At 37.5% G+C, this 24,057-nt stretch overlaps 1 protein-coding gene, 1 long non-coding RNA gene and 1 pseudogene across 3 annotated transcripts in view; 2 read left to right on the forward strand and 1 right to left on the reverse strand.

The window, feature by feature from the left end:
• Window positions 1–6,745, reverse strand: part of UFL1 (UFM1 specific ligase 1) — a 33,529-nt gene extending 26,784 nt beyond the window's left edge. Inside the window, exons 1-5 of the mRNA XM_030928966.1 lie at window positions 6,594–6,745; window positions 5,245–5,390; window positions 4,209–4,237; window positions 2,680–2,777; window positions 1,642–1,756 (exon numbers count right to left, since the gene is read on the reverse strand). Of these exons, the coding sequence (XP_030784826.1) occupies window positions 1,642–1,756; window positions 2,680–2,777; window positions 4,209–4,237; window positions 5,245–5,390; window positions 6,594–6,670 (465 nt within the window). The 5' untranslated portion in view covers window positions 6,671–6,745. The remainder of the gene's footprint in view (window positions 1–1,641; window positions 1,757–2,679; window positions 2,778–4,208; window positions 4,238–5,244; window positions 5,391–6,593) is intronic.
• Window positions 3,144–3,696, forward strand: LOC104659034 (annotated as a pseudogene). The gene has a single exon (XR_747531.2). The product of XR_747531.2 is annotated as a 40S ribosomal protein S24 pseudogene (transcript).
• A 74-nt stretch (window positions 6,746–6,819) lies between the features above and the next one.
• LOC115896928 lies at window positions 6,820–22,420 on the forward strand. The gene is made up of 3 exons (XR_004056851.1): window positions 6,820–6,894; window positions 9,141–9,220; window positions 22,378–22,420. It is a non-coding gene; the product is annotated as an uncharacterized LOC115896928 (long non-coding RNA).
• The last annotated feature ends 1,637 nt before the right edge of the window (window positions 22,421–24,057 follow it).

A 24,057-nucleotide genomic window follows, 5' to 3' on the forward strand; every position in this document is an offset into this window, starting at 1 on the left:
TTCAGATTCTGCAACAGAGGGAAATGTAAGACCTCAAAAGCTATCCTCTCTAATGCAAATTTATGCCTGTCCAGAAGATCTATGTCAGATGATCTGATTTCTTGGTAACCTTCTTTCAAGTTCAGCAGAATTTTCTCTACAGCTATACTACGACTGACATCAGGTACATCAGAAATAAGTTTGGACATATTTCACATTCTAAGTTAAATCTACTCAAGTCAGCTCAGCTCAAATTTTTATGACATAGAAAAATGTTTTTCAAACAACTTAATGAGCTTTTAGAATACTGCTATATTCAGAATGGAACTGAAAAATATTAAAAACTAGATACGTTACTAAAATGTATTCAGAAACAGTTTTATAAGAAATCATTTGGATTTGAGCTGGATACTTTAAAGAAGTATTTTGAAAATACATTTTTTGTCCTGTGATTAACGTATGTTTGCTCATGTAAAATAGAACTTCAGCTCCTGAAATACTATATAAAACAGATCTATACTATAAACGGTATTTTAAATGGAGTTAGGGAAGCTCATTTTCTTAATATGAGTAAGTAAATCTGCTTGTATTATAAATTAATCTCATGCAATTATGGTTTGGCAAATTTTGCAAGTTGGAATTTCTCAAAGTGATAGATACCTAAAGAGAGATTTGGATTTTCCCTTGTTTCAGTAAATATAAAACAGAACTAGCATTATTTAGTTTCTCCATTGTGTTAGATGTTTCACTAGATTTCAATGAAGCCTATAAAAAAGACAGTATTTCCTGTTTTACAGATATGTAATGTGAAGCATAAAAGAGATGACATGATTTTCCTAATGTCAAATAAGAAGTGGTACAGACAGTATTCAAATCAAGGTCTTTTAAAAATCTCAAAAGCTTATGTCCTTTCCACTGTACCAAATTAATTTCTATGATTCTAAAAAAACAAACAAACAAAAAAACAGAAAAAACTAAACAAGAAAATAGCCTATGTTTTCAGGCAGCATTGTTATTACACATAAGATATTTGAGTATTGACACAAATACCTAAAGTTAAGAGAATGTCAGATTCCTTGGTTCTTCTTCCCATCATTCTGACAGTTTAGAAGACGATAAATGGTGAAATCAAAAGATATTGGCACTACTGACATTTGGAACAAAAAAACTCTTTGTTGGGGGGATGTCCTGTACATTGTAGGATGTTTAGCAGCATCCCTGACCTTTACTCACAAGATGCCAGTAGTACCCCACATAAATTATTATCTCCATCAATTATTTCTTAAAATTTAACTGGGCAATCAGAAATTTAATCGTCTGGTTACAGTTTCTATATACCTGGTATCAAAAGCATTAAATAAATCTATGCACTTATTATACATTTGCTAATTGCATCAAAGCAGCCCTAGAGCTTAGTCTATAAATTAGTTTTAGGATGTCTCTCAGTTCAGGAAGATTACAATCATTTTTAAAGTGTCTCCTCAGAACCATTAATGTACAAGAAGTACCCCACAAATATACTGCTACAACATATATCAAATCAGACACCTGCAATAAATCAACTGATGGTAAGGAAGTCTCATTTTTTTCCCCTTCCATTCAAAGTCTTTGTTTAAAATCCTTTGGTAAAAAGACATATTGTATTATTAGGAAAAAAAATACCTGTGTCAGAAAGTTTCCAGGAAGATCATAGGTTTTACACAGTTCTGATATGGTGACCTGACCACTTTCTTGCAATTTATCATTTACCTCTTCTGCCAACCGATCCAAGTAATTCCTAATAGTGAAAAAAAGAAAAGAATAGAAAAAAGTATTAGGAATGTTTTTTCTGTTGACTCGTTTTATGTTTAATTTCCGTTGAAATGAAGTGTGCCCCAAAAGTAATGAAATGTGTGTGTACATGAACACCACTCATCACTCATATTTTAAAAAATATTTTTTTCTCATTAGTGTAGCTAAACGTAAGGTTAATCAAACAACACATTTTTTTTTTCTTTTTCTTTTTTGGCATCAAGGTCTCACTCTGCCACCCAGGTTGGAGTGCTATGGCATGATCATGGCTTACAGCGGCCTTGACCTCCTGGGCTCAAGCAGTCCTCCTACCTCGGCCTCCTGAGTAGCTGGGACTATAGGTGCGAGTCACCACATCTGGCTAATTTTTTATTTAGTAAACTTAATTAGTGAAATGGGGTTTTGCCATGTTGTCAGGCTGGCATGCTGGGATTTTTTTAAGTGGAAATTTGTATTTAATTTTCATTAACATTTTTGGAACAAATGTGCTTTCAGAGTTAAGATTACATGGGAAAGAATGTAAAAGTTATGTTTTACATTTTCTTCTTAAGAAAAACACAGAAGTCTGTATTATTTCTAAGTATTCCATACATTAACACTAAATTTTTTTTTTTTTTTTTTTAATTTGAGACAGGATCTTTGTTGTTACGTAGGCTGGTCTCAAATTCCTGGTCAAGTAATCCTCCAGCCTCCACCTTCTGAGTAGCTGGGATTACAGGTACATGCCACCACATGTGGCTTAAGCACTTACTCTTTAAGTGAAATAAACCTTATCATGAAAATCAGCACTGTAAGAGTTCTAAATGAAATGTCTAACTGGCCATAATTGGCCTAAATTTAAACACTATTAAAAAAAGAAAGAAAGAAAATCAACGAAGTGCTTCTAAATTTGTACTTTATTATACTTACTCATCTATCAGTTGTCCCAACACTAACTGAACATGCTTTTCTGATTTAATGATGTCACCAATTCTATTTTCAATATGAATCAGGTCGACATTAATTACCTGGAAAACAAATACAAATTTTATTAGTGATAAGTTTGTATTGTTTCTTAAGTTTGACATTATAAACTTAGAACTATATTTTTAAAGAAATTGCTGGCCAGGCATGGTGGCTCATGCCTGGATCCCTTCAGTTCCAGGAGGCATGATGAGGCAGGAGGATCCCTTCAGTTCAAGAGTTTGAGACCAGCCTGGGCAACATAGGGAGACCCCCGTCTCAAAAAAAAAAAAAAAAAAGAAAAAGAAAGAAATTGCTTATTCTTAAATTTTGAATCAATCTGAAATAATACAAAAAGCATTGGCCAAATAAAAAATTAGAGGTGTATTGCTTATTTATTTTTAGTTCTAAAGAATTACACTGTCCTCTTTTCCTCCCTGACTGTCTGAAGATAGGCCGCCATCATGAATGACACTGTAACTATCCGCACTAGAAAGTTCATGACCAACCGACTACTTCAGAGGAAACAAATGGTCATTGATGTTCTTCACCCTGGGAAGGCAACAGTGCCTAAGACGGAAATTCGGGAAAAACTAGCCAAAATGTACAAGACCACACCGGATGTCATCTTCGTATTTGGATTCAGAACTCATTTTGGTGGTGGCAAGACAACTGGCTTTGGCATGATTTATGACTCCCTGGATTATGCAAAGAAAAATGAACCCAAACATAGACTTGCAAGACATGGCCTGTATGAGAAGAAAAAGACCCCAAGAAAGCAACGAAAGGAACACAAGAACAGAATGAAGAAAGTCAGGGGGACTGCAAAGGCCAATGTTGGTGCTGGCTAAAAGGGAGCTGGAGATTGGATCACAGCTGAAGGAGTAAAGGTGCTGCAGTAAAGGCTACCTGTGTCCATTTTGGATTTTTCACGAGCAGATTAATAAACTAAAAACTTTCATGTGAAAAAAAAAAAAAAAAGAATTACACTGTCACTTGCTAGTAAGTTTATATAAAGCAGTAAATTACATATTTATATAACAGACAGCATTTTACAGAAAATTTTCTGGCTTCTTGTTTATAGTGTACCTTGGTAATGACATATATATTTGTATTTTTTGAAAGTAGCTTCTGCTTTTAAAAATATTTATTAGTTTCATATACTAAAAACATATAAACCTGAAACTGGTGATTTTTCTCCCAAAATTACATAAACTTACATAAGATGATAACTATGAGTTCATTTGGTAAAAAATTAATAATAAGAAAGCCAACTGGGGAAGAGTCGGCCAACTCTTTAATAAGGCCAACTTATTAAATCATTTCAATATATCAGAACTTATTAAATCAATTCAGTGTATCAGTGAGACTTATATAACTATTTCTTTACAAACACTATACAAAATATGATACCCGCATTAGTGAATACTTGAACAAATTCACGGTATCAAAAAATTGAGAAATTAAAGCAAAAATTTTATAAATTTAAAACCTACCTGTTGTAGATCAACAATGTTTACTCGACCTTTGAAGAAAAGACATTCATTTATTTTAAATGACATATGAGTACATACCAACCCAAAGCTATAAATTCTAACATTTAAGTTTTGGTCGAAGTCCTTCTGCATAGAACAGAGTCAGAATAATTAATGTCTTCAAATACACACCATTAGCTGATGGCTGAGTAAGTCTTCATGGCTGAAGCCATAAGCAATAATTTACTTTCCAAATTTTTTTTTTTTTTTTTAAATAACATCAGGCCAATTATGAGCACCAACTGGCACACAAATTGGCTATATCTATGGAGGGTATTCATTTCTCTTCACAACTCAGAATTTATCTACTGTGATCAAAGAGATATTGACAGCTAAATTAAGACGAACTTTTTTCAATTATTTGATACTAAACATTAGGTTTCTACATATCAGCATAAGAATATCTGTTAAGAATTTCAAATTATAGCTCATATTTAAAGGGACTATGAAGGAAAATTGATAAAAAAAAAAAACAACAAAGACCAATGTTACCCTCTGATAATATGAAAAGATGCTTTCATAGTTGCTTCTATTTTAATCAAATAGTATTCAAATATGCCTGCTAGTCTGTTCAAATTTTAAGAAGACAAAGGAAAACAACTTTGCGTATGCTTTTAATAGTATTTCATACAATATGATTGGCGTAGTACCACACTGGATTGAGTTATCTAATTTGTAAGTACAAGTAAGCCTTAAAAGCAGCTGAATACCCTTCCCTGAGTCATGCAATAAATTAAGGAATTGTAAAAAGAAACAATTCACATATAGTACACGTAACTCAAAACGGTAAAATATTTTGTTAAGTGATAATATTTCAGTTCATTTAAATTATATGACCATGTTTACATGAACCCCAAAAATATTAAGCCTGATTATCAACAAATGAAAAGGATATCTTACAATCTATAATTTAGTATGCAATGACATGTTTACAGGTTTTTGTTTTGCCCCTTCCAAAAATTCAAGAAAAAAAAAAAAACACTAAAGAATTACCTACCACCTCGGACATGTAGCTCATCTCTCATTTCCTTACTAATTTGGGCTGGAGTAATATATTCCTTTCCATCGAGTGTATGAACTACTTCTAGCTGTTTCTGAGCAATCAACTTATTAACAATCTCAATGCAGTTCCGCTCGGACAACCTGAGGGAAAGAAAAACAGTTAAGTTTCAAAAGTCCACTTGATACACTGGTGCTCAATAAAATTAACACAATGTATGAAAACAGGCTTTTAAAAAGTTTGTGTAGTCACTAATTTCTACATCACAAAATCTATGTTTTTCACTAACTGATTCAATAAGTTACAAAAAAAACCTTTCAGAGTAAGTAGGTTTACATATGCTTAAATCATTTATTTAATTGGTACACATCATCCTATCACAAATTTCAAGTCTGTTGTCTCTTACAGGCCTGCTTCCAATCTTCAAATCTGAATAGAAAATTGAAGACATTTGCTGAGGTAGAAAAAAAAAAAAAAAACAAAAAACAAACAAAAAGAATGCCCTACTTTAATTTCCAGTTTAATCAGAATTTTCTTTTAAATTAAGTGCCTAATTGCCTCACTTACACACATGGTCTGCAAGCAGACCGGGGATGTGGCCTAATGAAACCATAGCTGCTACTGTTAAGTTACCCATGCAGTTACGAGTTTGCTATCAGTGGTAGAAAAAACAGCCTAAGGGGATTGCTGTCTTCGGGCTCAAAAGGAATAAAACATCGCAGGTAGGAAGTAGTCAAAGAATAGAAAGGCTTCTATTAGCGTTATTTTAAAAAAGCAGAGTTAGGCTGCTCTGGACACATCCTCCAAAGGTTAGTGGGCTGGTAGAAAATGTCAGTGACCTGAATGACAGATGGGGTCATGGGCCTAGCCCTAGGTCTGTTAGAGAGATAAAAAGGCAAAAACTTTTAAGGGTCAACATACTATCTGCCAAGTACTGTACTGGGGTGGGGGGTGGTGGGTAGTGGGAAACTAGCCTCTCCTTTGGAGCTCATTCTAGATCAGGAAGTGTATAATAGCCAAGATGTCACAGTGATTTAATGGCTGGTGGGTGAGGGAGGGTCAGAGGAACGCTCAATAAAGGCAGCTCGAAATCACCTGCCCCGTCCATGGTGGGTGGGGCGCGCCAGCGTCTCGCTGCGGCTGGGGGCCTCCTAGGCTGCGGACTTGCCCGCCGAGCGTTGGACTTAAAAACTGCGATCCAGGCTCGGGGAGGAGGGAGGAGGAGGGAATGGTGACAAGCAGTGAGAAGATCCGGGATGCAAGGCCGCGGGTCTAAAGTCCCAGATACAGGTGTGTCCGCCCACGGCCTAATTTGGGCTCCACAAAAGAGAGGGAGGGTCAGGCACCTCTGCGTGGCCTCGGCGAACTGCGCCCGCTGGAAGTCGGCCGCCAACCGCCTAATCTCTTCCCAGGCGTCCGCCATCACGGCCTGACTCGCAGTAGACGCGGAGGAACTGCAGACACGTCAGCCGACAGGCGGTGGGAGAAAAGAAAGGCGGAACGGGACGCGCAGAGGGACAAGAGGCTCCGCCCCCGACGCAGACACACCAAACGCTTGCGCCTCCCGAGGTACGGAGGCGAGCCGAAGTGCCTGGGTCCTGTCGCGGCGTTGGGGATTCTCCCGGTTGATGGGGCTGCGGCGGTTAGGTGGGTGGTGCGCAGCTAGATGGGTGGCGAGCAGCTAGATGGGTGGCTAAAGGGTCGTGGGCAGGATGCAGGGCTCAGTAAAGTTTAGTATCAGAACTTTGTTTTCACTACCCCTAATATTTCCGTAGAGTAATAGTTGTAGTAACTACTATTTTTTTTTCTTCTGTCCGCCATTTGTTTTGGGGGAGGGTGTGGAGGGATAAGCCTGTGGTAAAGATTGGCACCTCTCTTCTCTAGCTGTTAACTCTGAGAACTCCTTTTTGTATAGGGTATCGCGTTAATTTTTACATGCACCCAGACATGTGCATTTTGGGGGATACATGGGAGACACTACAGAAAGTAATTACTTTTTTTTTGCAGAGTGAATAAATTTGCGTGTCATAAAGGCTGTATAATTGCTTTCCTGTGGAGTTCTAGAGTCTTTCCTATTTATTTCGATGATTAGCTTCATCAAACAATGAGGAAAATAAACATAAGTGCGCATGGCTATCAAGGAAACAGGGAAAGCAAAGAGAACATGTATCCTGCTTCCATGTTGAGTAGATATTGACTGGGATGTACCTTTCTCTTTCTTTTTTATATCTGTGAATGGAAAATAAATCTTGGGACTCCAAAATCACTAAGCTAAAGGGAAAAGTCAAACTGGGAACTGCTTAGGGCAAACCTGCCTCCCATTCTATTCAAAGTCACCCCTCTGCTCACTGAGATAAATGCATGTCTTATTGCCTCCTTTGGAAAGGCTCATCAGAGAATGCAACTGTCTCTTACCTACCTATGACTTGAAACCCTCCTCCCCACTTGGAGTCGTCCTGCCTTTCCAGCTCAAACCAATGTTTATCTTACCTGTATTAATTGCTGTCCCATGTCTCCCTAAAATGTAAATAAACTTTCTGAGTTGATTGGGACCTGTCTCAGATATTTGGAGTTCATATGTTTCACTCTTTACTATTTAAAAAATATTGTTTCAGTTAGAAAGAATGAATAATATCAAGTATTTGATAGCACAACAGGGTGACTGTAGTTGTCAGAGGCGTTTGAACCAGAGCAACTCCATCTTGAATAGGGGCTGGGTAAAATAAGACTGAAACCTACTGGGCTGCATTCCCAGGAGGTTAGGCATTCTTAGTCACAGGGTGAGATAGGAGGTCCGCAGGCAGAAAATACAGGTCATAAAGACCTTGCTGATAAAACAGGTATCCACCTTTTTATTATTATTATTATTATTATTATTATTATTATTTTGGTGTATCCACCAAAAACCAAGATAGTGAAGAGAGTGACCTCTGGTCATCTTTGCTGCTCATTATATGCTAATTATAACTCATTAGCATCTTAAAAGACACTCCCACCAGTGCCATGACAGTGTACAGATGCCATGGCAACATCTGGAAGTTACCTTATATGGGTCTAAAAAGGGGAGGAACCCTCAGCGCTGGGAATTGCCCACACCTTTCCTTGGAAAACTTGTGAATAATCTACACCTTGCTTAGCATGTAATCAAGAAATAACTGTAGGTATCTTTAGGCCAGCAGCTCAAGCCGTTGCTCTGCCTATGGAATAGCCATTCTTTCATTCCTTTGCTTTCTTAATAAACTTGCTTCACTTTATGGATTTGCTTTCAATTCTTTGTTGTGCAAAATCCAAAAACCTTCTCTTGGGGTCTGGATCGGGGCACCTTTCCGGAAGCATAGTCAGTAATAATTCAGTTGTACATTGTAAAAAACAAAGTACAAATGGATTGTTTGTAACACAAAGGAAATGCTTGAGGTAATGGATATTACATTTACCTTTATGTGATAATTACGTGCTGTATGCCTGTATCAAAATATTTCATGTACTCCGTAAATATATACACCTACTATGTAGACACAAAAAATAAAAACCAAAATAAAAATAAAAATACTCCTTTTAATCATATATTGATAGAGTTGGTAAAGGAGAGTTATTTCAATTTCTTTTCCATCTAAGCACATTACTGTGGGCAGCTCAAATCCAATGCCATAAACATATTTGTCTATTAAATTCCCCAGCTTTATTTAAAAGACAGGTAACTCAGTCATAAAACATTTCATTAAGTACTGCTAGAAAATGACAGTGGCTGCCTGATTATGGACCAAGAGGGAAAACACCAGAAGTCAAAGAGGTAGTTTGGAAGATGGTAGGTAGTGTGGTTCCAGAGAGAATCAAACTTCAAAACAAGCAGAAACGTTCATTCCTAAAACACGTATTTATTAATTCTCTATCAGATGCCATGGAGCACAGTGCGGATAAGGAAGATATGGTCTGGCCATAACAATTTAGAAATCTAATGAAGCAGATTAAAAAGGTAAGTACTTACAATAAAAGTGTAAAACTTCAAACAGTAGGGGAAGTTTAGGGCAGTATGTGACCACTTGGCAGCCAAACTTCTTGCTTCCGATATAAGACTCTCACAATCACACTGGAGCCTACTTTCTGGCAACATCTCTGCTGCTGCACAACACATAGAGAATAGTCTTCTATATCCTAGCCTCCCCAAGCCCTTTCAGGACCCCATGTCTTTACTGGAATGCCTGTCCACTTCCTCATGCCCCCCAGCCCTCATCCCTGCATATTATTTTGCAACATATTTCTTCATGGTGTCCCAGCTTAAAAGTCTTCAAGGAAACCTTTTAAACTCCTACAGAGTTATTCTATATGTTGTGTTTCCACAATTCTTTATTTAGATGACTTTAATAGCAAGAATTGTAGTTTATATTGTAGTTTATTAACTTATTTACTGCATCTCTCAATATTCTGAGCTCCTAAAGGAACTCCTGAAAGTTCCTCAGCACTTAGCATGACAACCAGTACATGGTACCTGTTGTATTCTGTGAATATCCTTTATATGAGTAAGTCAGTGTAAATGTTTTGGTGCAGCAGTATACTTTGGTACAATAGTACTATGTTAATGCTACTAACATGTACATTTATTCCTAAGAAAGGAAACTGTGAGAATAATTGATGGTTATATTTTCTAGAGACTAGGCTTGTTTCATCCCATATGTACTCAATAGCCGTATGAAGCTATTTAAATGTAAATTAATTAATATTAAATACAATTAATAATGTGGTCCTTCAGTTGCACTAGGCACATTTCAGATTCTCAGTAGTCGTGTGTGCCTCATGGCTATCATATGGGATAGTTTAGAAAAACATCTTCATCTTCACTGAAAGTTTTATTGTACAGCTCTGGTCTAGACCATTGATGGGACGCACAATTTGTTCAGACTCTGAGATCATATAACTTAAATATCTCCACCTGGCAACCATATACTCTAACTACACTTTCAGTTATTTTGAATGGGTAATAAGCATTTGAGTGGAGGGTATTTCAGTGTTGGCTAATATCTGATATTAAGCAGAGCTTTAATAAATACAGTGCATGCCTAGAATAATGGTAAGAATAAGTGGCTATTTAATAAGAGATGAGAGATTCCTTTGAAGAGCAAGCTTTGTGTAGACTTGGGAAATAGAACTTCCATTCTCTACAAAATATTCTAATAGTTGTGGTTGTGTCTACAAACTTAAGTTGAATTTTGATATGTAGATGATGGGGGAGGATTGATGGTGTCTTCAGCTGTGCTCTGTACATGATTTGTGACACTATCCTTAGACTCACTTTAAAATATGAAGGGCAATAAAGTATTGCCTCATGTATAATTTGAATTGATGGCCACCCTGATAGTTTATCAAGTGTGATCTGGTAAAGTTCCTCCACGATAAACTTAAAAAAATAAAATTTGAAGCATTTTCTCCTTGTCTGTCAGGAAAATACAACTGTAAACTTTGAAATACTTTCCCCAGGCCAACTAGGAAAATAAAACTAACTACAATTGGGTATTGTCAAACAAATCAGTATTCACTGTTTGTCACATAGGGAAATTACGAAGACATACTGTTAATTGTATCACTGACATTATCCTATTGTAATAAAGGATTTAAAAATTATTCTAATCCCATAATCAAAAATGGTAGTGAAAATCTAAACATAGCAAGTATTAGTGCCTTGGGAAAACACTATGATTCATGAGTGGAAGGAGAGGAAAAAGGCCACTGAAAAAGAGGAAAGTAATTAGAGAAGCAAAAATTATAGAGGAAGGATAGTTAACAGTAACTCTACAGAGTCAAGGAGAAGGAAAATAATTCGGGACCACTGGCTATTACAGCAAAAAGGTTATGCCTTTTACTTTATTTATTTATTTATTTATTTATTTTTAAAAATAGAGATGAGATCTTGCTCTGTTGCCCAGGTGGGTTTCAAACTCCTGGGGCCTCAAGTGATCCTCCTACCTTGGCCTCCTTAAGTTCTGGGATTATAGGTGTGAGCCATCGTGCCCAGCCAGGCTGTGACTTTTAACAGGGGATTGTTTCTTTTTTTTCCTGCCATGGTTGCAATAGAAGTCAGATTGTAGGAACATAAAGAAGCCGTATTAGTGTGGAGACAAAAGTGACTCCACCTGAAATGCTAATCTGCTATAATGATTTTTGAGTATCCTCAGTCCCATGAATGCCTCCTGATTCCTGCTTTATTTACTGTCCCTGGAGAAAAAAACATGTCAACCTTGATGTTATCCCACATTTTACGGGCTATGACAAATACATAACATTGTTGCCTGTTCTGGAGGATTGCCTTTAATTGTCTTGCGTAGAGAGCACTTAAACCCTTTCACTGTAGTATATAAGCTCTGGGTTGGGAGGTAACAGGTTTAAAGATTTATCTGTCTTGCTGCTGCCCAAGACCACACTTCCATCTGTAAGTTACCTCCATTACTGACAAACTGGATTTTTCTACCTCATTCTTTGATTTCTCAGCTCCTCTGGCATTTGGGGGGAACTTTGCATACATGGTGGCCCTTTCACAGAACAGTCAGGGTTCTCCAGAGTAACAGAGAGATTATAGTAACTGGCTCATGTGATTATGGAGGCTGAGAAGTCCCAGGATCTGTAAGCTGGAGAACCATAGAAGCTGGTAGTGTAATTCAGTCGGAGTTTGAAGGCCTGTGAACCAGGAGTACTGATGTCTGAGAGGAGGAGAAGATGGCTGTTCCAGCTCAAGTAGAAAGCAAATTCACTGTTCTCTGCTCTTTATTCCATTCAGGCCCTCAACGGATGGTACAGTGCCCACCCAAATGGGTGAGTGCATCTTTTTACTCAGTCTACCAATTCAGATACTAGTCTCTTCTGTAAACACCTTCACAGACATACCCAGAAATAATGTTTTACCAGGTATCTTGGCATCCGTTAGCCCAGTCAAACTGACACATAAAATTAACTGTCACAGAAGGACCACCTCATTAGCAACTAAGAACAACGGGGGCTTAGAACAAAGATAGACCTCATCAGGTATTAAATTGGAACAAGACACATTAATGAAAAGAAATGTTATAATACTGTTGAAGATGGAGGCAACAAGACCCTCCAAGGCCATAGAAAAATAGAATACTAAACCCAGAAAGGCTCTTCAAGTTATCTATGCTAGTGTTCTACCTAACACAGGAATAATTGCTTTGCAAAGCCCCTGGCAGATTATTTATTTTTGCTTGGATCCTTAAGGTGATGAAGTGTTCCCTTTTTAGCAAGGTAAATGAATCTGTTTTTGGGCAGATGTAACTCTTAGAAATTTCTTCCTTGTACTGCTAAAACAAGGTCTGTTTCCCATATGGTTTCCTTAAGTGATAAACAGATTGACTGTAATATATCTTTCCTATGACAGCCCTCCAAATATCTGAAGCATGTCCCTCCTACCTGTTTTCTTTTTTAAAGTTAAGCATCCCAGATTCTTCAATTGTATGTCCTGACAAGATTGTCAGACCTCTCAGTATGCTGGCTGCCCAATCAGAATAAAGTTGTTGAACTCTAGTTTGCCAGTGTCAATTTTAAAAAGTAATGTCCAGAAGGAATTTTGTATTTTACATGTAGTCTGACTGGAACAGATAACAGACAGTGAGATTAATTTTGTTAGATATTTTACCCTTGTTAATTGGACTCGGCCTAAACTGAACCAGTAATGAACTGTACCTATCTGGCATTTATCTAAATTACCATCAAACCAGGTTTAGTCTATTCTGTAGCTGAAAAAATTAGTTTTATTTGATAAATTTTACCTTGTTAGTTTTGACCTATTCATTCATTTATTCATTCATTATTTCAACCAATACTTTTTGAGGTCAGCAGTGTGGCAGTCTTTGTTATGCCCTGAGATTACCGCAAAGTACAAATTATTCCAATTAGTTGAACAACTTGAGATCATTTCAAAATGTAAATCTAATATTCAACATTGTTATTTCTGCATCACCTATCATCTATAAATTTCATAAATATGATTATATCTTTACTCAATTAATAACAAGATTGATTAATAAAAAATCAAGGACATATTGTGATAAGGTGGTGATTTTGAATCATTAGGATTCTAGATGTAAAAGTTTTTGGATATAGAGAACATTTAACAGTGTGATGTATTTATTTTATAGAAGAGAGTTAATATATAACTTAGAGTTTGATTGTCTTAAATACCATATTTCTCTTTTTGTCCCAGGGGAAGATCACAAAATGCTGCCTTGCTTGTGGAATTATAGAATTCAAATCTATCAGTTTTACAGGGAATAATTTTTCAAGACTTAAAGGAACTCATACTGAGTCCTAATAATCATCATTTTCTTAACCTAAATCCCACAAAGCCATCCATTTAATCATTTGTTTTAGAACGTTTCCTGCTTTCCTATATATTTCATTTTCTTCTCACTTTTAAACAAGGTTTAAACATCCCTTTTGATATTTTTAGGTTTTGTCGGGGTGTAGGGAGCAAGGTTCTGCTCACTGTGACCTTTGCCCTGCAGCAGTAAAGCAACAACTAGCATCATTTCTGCTTTGTATTGTTTTATCATTTATACATCATGTTTGTAGTCTGATGAATGAAGTCAAATGCATATAAATGCTTTGTAAACTATAAAGTTCTCCATTTATATATATTTCTGCCCCACTTATTTCTCATTAATGTTACTTGTGATTATATTATCAGAATTCCATTGTAGAGCCACGTTTTTGTGAACATTGTGCTGCAAATATATTTATTTGTTTATTTTAAAGCATTAAGTATATTCTTTTGTTCCCAAGAAAGCAAATACTATATGAGTCTTTTCTGGCTCTGTTTTTTTTTTCAATCTCTTCACAATATTATATTTAGAGCCAGATTTATCAGCCCCAGGCATCTCTTGCTTTCTTGTGTCTACTTCTTCACAGTATAACTCTCAGGCAAAATGACAAAAAGGCAAATTCACAAAGGAACAAGTGAGTGTTCTTGTCAGTGCTTGGGTTCCATTCTCAGAGGAGCTGAAAATTCTTCTATTTCATCAACAGAATGTGATTTAAAGGGATATATTGCCAGCTTGTATCACTGCTAAACAGTGGTGTGTCACTGTAGAGCAAATAGTCACAAGAACACATTCTAAAGAAATATATAGTTATATCTATGCTTCCTGTCAAGCAAGGAAAAACCCAGAGTGGTTCCAATCTCCAGATGTGACTTGTATCCTTCTTCCTGATCTCTTACTCCAGAATCGACTTGTATCCTTCTTTATCTCTTATACCTTTTCTTTTCTTCATCTTCTTTCTTCTTTCTCCTTGTCCTCCTCCTGCTTTCACAATTTCCTCCTCCTTTTTCTCCTTCTCTTTCACCTCCCCATCTTCTTCCTTATGCATTAATAATTATGCCAGTAAGATGATATGTTGTAAAGAAATGTAATACTTTCAGCAGATGCCACACTATAGCCACAGCAGTGACATCTGGAATTTGTCAAGAGCCACAGTTGGCATCCCTAAAATTCACCTGCCTGGATTCCATTCTGAGAATATTGTGTCTGCAGGAAAGCCTGGTCAAGTTCCTAAAAGAGGCAAAATCAAGGGTAGTTGGCATCTATCCTAGTTAATGTGCAAGTTAAAAGTGTTTTCAGATACTTAGATACATAGATATACAGGCTATGTTGTTACAAACTTTCAAGGCAATTCTTATATTCTTATGTATTTATTTGCTTTTTTAATCATAAAACTTAATGCTTATATTTTAAGCAGATAGAGTTTGTTTATGAAGAAGCGATTATTGCTGATACCCATTATTATACATCAGAGTAGTTATATTTCTATGTAATTTTTGCATGGACTAGGCATTTATGGTCTTGCTCTACATCTGTTTGACCATTGCAATTCCAATTGATTTCACAGGGTCAGCAAATACACAGCACATAAGCTAACACTCTTCCTTCTTGTAACCAGGGTAGACCTCTAATCAATTATGGCGTTTGTCTTGCTAAGCCAGGAAACAGCTTTGGAATCCTTCTCAAACAATGTTTCAGACAGCTGTTATTAATATGTCAGAGTTGGCACTTGATGAGAAATATAGCTGCCATTCCAGAGTAAGGCCACCCTCACCCTGAAAATAGCCTAATAAAAAGACTTCTGGGCAGTGGCATCAGAAATATAAGGGTCACTGATGGAGTATGTCAGGAATGTAAGACAGAGAGAGATCCTAATTTCTCAGGAGCCAATAACTGAGAGTGGATAATTCTGGTTTGGACTTAAGGTAGATGTAGGATGGAAGTAAAAAAGAAAACGTACTTTGGGACTGGGTCCTTAGATCTATAAATTGTTTATTTGGGTAGCCATTACTCAGATTTCTCTCATTTTATAGAGTGGTGTTTTAAAGTTTCACAGTGGTACCTCATTGTGACATCATGGGTCTTTTCTGTGATTAGTGAACCAATGGAATAGTGAAAAGGAAACTATTTCTTTTTGTACAACATAGAGGCATGAGCTCCTTCTTTTAACCCATTGGTTCTCACACTTTGATTTTGAGAAACTTGTGGTCTTAAATCTTCTGAAGACCCCCAAAGGGCTTTTGTTCCTATGGCTATATCTATCAATATTGATCATATTTAAATTAAAATGGAAAAATGTTAGAATAGTTATTGAAAATGAAAATAGTAAATGCCTGTTCACCTAAATAATATTTAATCTCACAGATCCCTTGAAAGATTTTGGGGACACCAGAGTTTCCTGATTGGCACTTTGAAAATTGCTGCTTTAACACATTCTGTGATGACTGCTGACTTGATTTAAGATGAATGCAGAAAGTCTCTTGCTAGGGCTCTCCCTAGCATTGCCTCATTCACAAAATTTCAGACACTATATATATCAATTCATATAATTCATTTAGTTAAATGTTTATTAAATATATTTTCAGAATTTTTATTGAAATAGAAGTAATTATTCTATCAAGGACACATAAAATAATTAGGTATAGAAAAATATAAGAAAGAAAAGAACATCAAGGTTAGGAAAAAGTAACAATGCAGATATTCAGGCCATATAGTCCTGTAAAGTTTGCTAATGTGTTTACTGAGAACCTGTTCTAGACATAGGAAGTGCACGGATGACTACAATTGCCCCAGTTGTTATCTCATTGAGGTTACATTATATTGTAGTTATAAAATATGCACCCCCACTCATGGCTTGAGGCACAACAAATGACCAAAAACAAAAACTAACCAAACAAATATATGAGTTAAAAGGTCATGGACAAAAATCTTAAATGGAGCACTCTGAGGAAGCAAAGAGTTTTGGAGATATGCAAAATAATTTTCTTATAGTATATTTCCTAATTGACTTTATAAAGCTGTTTCTTATAGTCTTCATTAATGAAAGTTAAAGAGGCATGAGAATAAAGTGCCTCTGAGAATAGTATATCAATTAATTTTTGTGAAAACAAAAGTATAATCCATTTGTTGCCAATATTATCAGACTGTGATTCTAAAGTGAAACTACCTTTCTTTTTTACATCGGTATTTTCATAGTATAAGCCCCTCCTGGTCCATTAAAAATGTAGTACTACCAACCCAAAGTTAGTCCCAGGGCTTCACCTTATAGCAAGAGAGTTGAGAAATGTCAGGGAGCACAGATCATTTGATGAGTAGTAAATGCCTGATATAGCTGGTAGTTTGAAGTAGTAGCTCTTTAGATGATTTTTTTTTCCAGAATGGTGAAGAATGCTATGTGTTATAGATGGAATTCTGTCCTTTCAAATGTATATGCTGAAGTCCTAACTCCCTGTACCTCAGAATGTGACTATATTTGTAGATAGGGTTTTTAAACAGTATGTAGGTTAAAATGAAGTCGTTAGGGTACTCTAATCAAATATGCCTGTTGTGCTTATAAAGAGATGTGCTTAAGACACAGACACCTACAGAAGGAAAACCATGTGAAAACACAGGGAGAAGAAAGCTATCTATAAGCCAAGGAGTGAGTAAGACCTCAGAAGAAAGCAAAGCCTGCCAACACCTGGATCTTGGATTCTAGGCTCTGGAATCATAAGAAAATAGATTTCTGTTGTTTAAGCTACTCAGTCTGTGGTACTTGGTTATGGTAGCTCTAGAAAATTCATGTGATTCTGTGATAAGGGGAAAGAACAGCTGAAGAGTGAACAATCAAAGATACAAGGAAAAGGGAAAGGGAGGCAGAGGAGAGGTGGGGATCAGAGCAAGAAAATATCAGAGGGGGGCAGAAAAGTATGGGGTAAAGTCATAGATAGGTGGTGTGTATATTAGTCCATTCTTGCATTGATATAAGAAACTACTTGAGACTGAGTAATTTATAAAGAAAAGAGATTTAATTGGCTCAAAGTTCTGCAGGCTGTACAGGAAGTATGTCTTGGGAGGCCTCAGGAAACTTGCAACACAGCAGAAGGTGAAGAAGAAGGAGGCATGTCTCACATGGCTGAAGCAGCGGGAAGAAAGAGGGAAGTGGGAGGTGCTACAGACTTTTAAACAACCAGATCTCGTGAGAACTTACTTAATGCCACAAGAGTATAAAGGGGGAAATCTTCTTCCATGATCCAGTCACCTCCCACTAGGCCCTGCCTCCAATACTGGGGTTAGAATTCAACATGAGATTTGGGTGGGGACACAAATCCAAACCATATTATTCCACCCCAACCCCTCCCAAATCCCATGTCCTTCTCACATTACAAAATACAATCCTGCCTTCTCAACAGTCCCCCAAGTCTTAATTCATTCCAGCATTAACTCAAAAGTCCACCGTCCAAAGTCTCATCTGAGACAAAGCATTCCCTTCTGTCTATGATCCTGTAAAATTGAAAGTGAGTTATTTACTTCCAGTATACAACAGGAGTACAGGCATTGGGTACATACACCCATTCCAAGAGTAATAAATCAACCCAAAACAAAGGCACTACAGACCCCATGCAAGTCCAATACCCAGAAGGGTAGTCATTAATTCTTAAAGCTCCAAAATAATCTCCTTTGGCTCCATGTCTCACACCCAGGCCACATTGATGCAGGGGGTAGACTCCCAAGGTCTTGGACATCTCTGCCTCTATCTCTTTGCTGGGTACAGTCACCTCAGCTGCTTTTACAGGCTGGTGTTGAGTGCCTGTGGTTTTTCCAGGCATATAGTATAAGCTGTTGGTGTATATACCATTCTGGGGTCTGGAAGGTGGTGGCCCTCTTCTCACAGCTCCACTAGGCAATGCCCAGTGGGGACTCTTGTGTGGGGCCTCCAACTCTGCAATTCTCCTCTACACTGCTATAGTAGAGATTCTCCATGAGGGTTCCACCCCTGCAGCAGACTTCTGCCTGGATATCCAGGTGTTTTCATACATCCTATGAAATCTAGGCAGAGGCTCCAAAGCCTCAACTCTTGCCCTCTGTGCACCCACAGGCTTAGCACCACATGGAAGCTACCAAGGCTTGCAGCTTGCACCCTCTGAAGCAGTGGCCTTATCTATATCTGGGGCCCTTTTAGCCATGATTGGAGCTGGAGTGACTGGAACACAGGGAGCAGTGTCCCAAGGTTGTTCAGGGCATCAAGGCCCTGGGTCTGGTCCACAAAACCATTATTTATTCCTAGGCCTCTGGGCCTGTGATGGGAGGGGCTGCCATGAAGCTCTCTGAAATGCCTTTCAGGCATTTTTCCCATTGTCTTGGCTACTAACATTAGGCTCGTCTTTACTTTTGCAAATTTCTGCAGCCAGCTTGAATTACTCCCCTGAAAATGAGTTTTTATTTTCTACCACTTGGCCATATTACAAATTTTCAAAATGTTTATGCTCTGTTTCCCTTTTAAATATACATTCCAATTTCAGACCATCTCTTTGCTCATGAATATAAGCATATGCAGTTAGAAGCAGCCAGGATACTTCTTGAACACTTTACGGCTTAGAAATTTCTTCCACCAGATACTCTAAATCATCTCTCTCAAGTTCAAAGTTCCACAGATCCCTACAGTGGGGGCACAATGCCACCAGTCTTTGCTACAGCATAGCAAGAGTAACCTTTACTCCAGTTCCCAATAAGTTTCTTATCTCCATCTGAGACCACGTCAGCCTGGACTTCACTGTCACAACAATTTAACAGGTCTCTAGGAAGTTCCAAACTTTTCCTCATCTTCCTGTCTTCTTCTGAGCTCTTCAAACTGTTACAACCTCTATCCATTACCCAGTTCCAAAATTGCTTCCCCATTTTCAGGTATCTTTTTAGCAATGCCCCACCTCTCTGGTACCAATATTCTGTATTAGTACATTCTTGCATTGCTATAAAGAACTGCCTGAGACTGAGTAATTTAAGAAAAGAGATTTAATTGGCTCAGAGTTCTGCAGGCTGTAGAGGAAGCATGGCTTGGGAGGCCTCAGGAAACTTACAAGCATGGCAGAAGGTGAAGAGGAAGGAGGCATGTCTCACATGGCCGAAGCAGGGGGAAGAGAGAGGGAAGTGTGAGGTGCTACAGACTTTTAAACAATCAGATCTTATGAGAACTCCCTCACTATCATGAGAATAGCAAGGGGAAAATCTAGCCCCGTGATCCAATCACCTCCCACCAGGCCCCACCTCCAACACTGGGGATTGTAATTCCACACGAGATTTGGGTGGGGATATGAATCCAAACCATATCAGTGTGGTGGGCTAAAAAATAGCACCAGGCTGGGCATGGTGGCTCACGCCTGTAATTGCAGTACTTTCAGTGGCCAAGGTGGGTGGATTGCTTGAGCTCAGGAGTTTGAGACTAGCCTCAGCAACATGACGAATCCTGTCTCTACAAAAAATACAAATATTAGCTGAGCGTGGGGTTGTATGCCTATAGCCCCAGCTACTTGGGAGGCTGAGGTGGGAGGATGGCTTGATCCCAGGTTGCAGAGGTTGCAGTGAGCCAAGATTGTCTCACTGCACTCTAGCCTGGATGACAGAGCTAGATCCTGTCTCAATAAATAAATAAATAGATAAATAAATAAATAAAGCAAAAGCGCCAAAGGACATCCATGTCAAATTCCCGAAACTTGTGATTTTTACCTTATATGATAAAGGATGGGATAAAGTCAAAGCTCTGAGAGGAAATGTTTATCCTGGATTATCTGAGTCAGTCCTAAACACAATCATGTGTATCTTTATAAGAAAGGAGAGACAGTTGTAAGACAGACACACAGAGGACAGACACACAGAAGAGGAGAAGGTGATATGATGTTGCCTCAAGCCAGAGAACACTTGGCACCCCCGGAAGCTGAAAGAGGCAAAGAGAGAAGAAATTTCTGCTGTTTTAAGCCACCAAGTTTATGGTCATTTGTTACAGCAGCCACAGAGAACTAATACAGATGGACTGAGCTTGGATATCAGAAAATAAATTTCTTCCTTTCAGACATGGGGTAGAAAAGTAAAGATGTTTGCACACTGATTATCTTGGTGGAGGTGGTAGTGGTGATATTGTAGGTAAAGTAATTACAGACTATTCATTTTGTACATAATAATGCATGAAGAACTTTTCTGATTTTGTATTTGTTAGAAAACTCAGAGTTTAGACCAAACCCCGAATATAATAGAAAACATTGAGTTTTTTAAAAAAACTTTTGACCATTTATACCAACCAACCGTAAAGCTTCTTTTACATCTTTAAGCATTTAGCTATAAATAATGAATCAGGGAACAAAGGGCCAATAATGACATAATGAACTCCTCAAGATACGCATAATGTTTCATAAGTTAAGTTAGAAATTTCCAATTGCTTTTTCTGAAATGGAAACAACTTTATAACAAGATTGCTTCTTTGAAATACTGTAAGAGTATAATGTTCTAGATTGTGATATACTGCAACATATTAAACCCTAATGGATTTTCCCCATAAAAATCTGTGATACTGCTATGATTGAATACTTCTTCAGAACTTGGTAAACATGTTGCTTTTTAAAAATCTTGTATTTGTCATAGTACTTATTCTGGCAGGTGGGGAGACATTTGGATGATGCTTGTTGTTAACAGAAGGATAAATTAGTTTTGCAGCATGAATTGGCATTCCATAAAATTCATTCACAAAATAATTGCTTACTGGGGATTTTCATCATTATAACTGAGAAAGAGGAGGCACATCTGTGCTGTTTTGCAATATGAGACAATCATCTTTCAAACAAATGATACATGTAACAATAGATAGGAATATAGTGGGAAAAAGATTCAGTGGTTCTATTTGAACCCATGATTCTAATACTAGAGGCAGGATTGAGATTCAAGTCTGTAACTGTACCAGGAAAAGTCATAATAAGGGCATAGGGGTTGACACATTTTACTTCTGTCTATAACAGCTTTCTTTGGATAATTTGGTAGAAAAAACCAACATGAAATAAAAACATCTTTAGAAGTCTTAGACGTATTACTAATTATTTATGGGATTGATTTCAGAAATTTGAAACTTTAACATCTTAAACAAAAAAGGAAAGCCAGGTACAGTGGCTCAGACCTGTAATCCCAGCACTTTGAGAGAGCAAGGAGTGACAATTGCTTAAGGGCAGGAGTTCAAGACAAGCCTGGGCAACATAGTGAGACCCCCATCTCTACAAAAAACAAAACAAAACAAAACAAAAACCCAAAAACCTAGCTGGATATGGATATGGTAACATGTCCCTGTAGTCGTAGCTACAGGTGACTGAGGTGGGAGGATTGCTTGAGCCCAAGGGTTCAAGGCTATAGTGAGCCATGATCAGCCCACTGCACTTCAGCCTGGGTGACAGAGTGAGATCTTGTCTTTAGAGAGAGAGAGAGAGAGAGAGAAAATGAGAGAGAGAGGGAAATACTCTCAACAGGCAACATGAAATCATGTTCTAAATCCACACTCTTTTTTTCCTGAAGATATTTGTTCAATAACATACGAGCCAAATAATGGAAACTGACATCGTGTGTGTGTGTGTTTGTGTGTGTGTGTGTGTGTGTGTTGGGTAGGGGCTAGGTATGCAGGAGAACCAACCACCAGGGGAATCTCCTAGCACTTCTTGAATCCCAAAGGTTCTTTTCCTCTAGTATCTGACATCCTTCACTTCCTTTCCCTTCTCTTTGCAACCACCAACAACTTGACTTACAGGTTACTTGGGTTTAGGTACAATGTCATTAGTTTTTTTGTTTGTTTTGTTTTTAGATGGCGTTCTCTCTTGTTGCCCAGGCTGGGGTGCAATGGCGAGATCTCAGCTCACTGCAACCTCCACCTCCCAGATTCAAGTGATTCTCCTGCCTCTGCCTCCTGAGTGGCTGGGATTACAGGCGTGTGCCACCACACCTGGCTAATTTTGTATTTTTAGTAGAGACGGGGTTTCTCCATGTTGATCAGGCTGCTCTTGAACTTCCGACCTCAGGTAAGCTGCCCACCTCAGCCTCCCAAAGTGCTGGGATTACAGATGTGAGCCATCGTGCCCGGCCAATGTCATTAATTTTTATACCGACAGATATACATAGCACAGTACCTTGAAGTGAAATATTAAATTGCCACTTTATACATGGATTATTACAATTGCTATTTAACTGTTTTGTGGATTCCAGTTTACATTTTATAAGATATTTAAATTAAAACCATAATTATATTGAATGTAATTCAAGTGATGCCAGTTGTGCTTTTAAAATCATTTAAAATGTTTTGTGTGTTTTTAAAATGTTAATGACTCTTTAGTGGTCAAATAAATGAAGTGTAGGGCTCTGAAAAATCTCCTGAAATAGCCCAACCCAATCTATCCCCAAATTGGTCTCCCGATTGCAGCCTAATCTTCTCAGCACCCTTCATGAAGGCTGGCGTTCAGCCACATGCCACATTGTTGCCTTTCTAGAAATGTGCCAGATTCTTTCAGGGCTCTGAACATTTGCAAAGAATGTTTTACCTTTCTGAAATACCCTTTCCTTCTTCTTCAGTCCTGGCAAAGTTAGTTTCTTCCTCTTATTTTTTCATTAGGCTTTATCTACTCTCCTCTTAAACAATGTAAGAATCTTGGAAAACTTTAACCTTTCCACTTAAATAATTTTTAAACTTTATTCCATTATTTTTTTACTCCCCAAATTCATTATAAATTTATCCAATGTTTAACATCTATTTTCCTCTGAGTTTTATCTTTCATCTACTATTTCTTTCTTTCTTGGTTCCATTTTTTCATTGTAAAAAAATTAGATGGACTTGTTAGTAGTTTTTCCTGCAAAAGGTTATTAGTAGTAAAACTATTATAATCTATATTTGTCCAGCATCAAATCTATCAGAATGGCTAAAATTTAAAAGACTGTCAGAAACAAGTATTGATGAGTATGTGAAACACTGCTGGTGGAAATATAAGTAAATACAACGATTTGGAAACATTATTTGGTATTATTAACTAATGTTGAACATAACAAACATCTTATACCCCAAGGTAAAATCCAACAGAAATGCATACATATTGAGGCAGGTTGAATAATCTTCCCACAGAGATGTCTATATCCTAATACTCAGAACCTGTGAATGTTACCTTATATGACAAAATAAAATTTGCAGGTGTGATTAAGTTAAAGATATTGAGATGGGAAGATTATTCTCAATTATCCTATTATCTGAGTGGTCTCAATGTAATCACAGGGATCCTTATAAAAGGGATGCAGGGGAAGTCAGAGTCGGAGAGAAAACAATTGATGACTGAAGTAAGCAGAGCATGTAGTGATGTGGCCACACACATCAATGAATACTAAGTCTAAAAGCTGGAAGAGTCAAGGAACAGACTCCACCTGGAGACTCCAAAAGAAATCAGCACTGCTGACACCCTTATTTTAATCCCATGAGCTCCATTTCAGGCTCTGACCTCTAGAA

The sequence above is a fragment of the Rhinopithecus roxellana genome, chromosome 4, assembly GCF_007565055.1.
Source record: "Rhinopithecus roxellana isolate Shanxi Qingling chromosome 4, ASM756505v1, whole genome shotgun sequence".
Classification (NCBI taxonomy): domain Eukaryota; kingdom Metazoa; phylum Chordata; class Mammalia; order Primates; family Cercopithecidae; genus Rhinopithecus; species Rhinopithecus roxellana.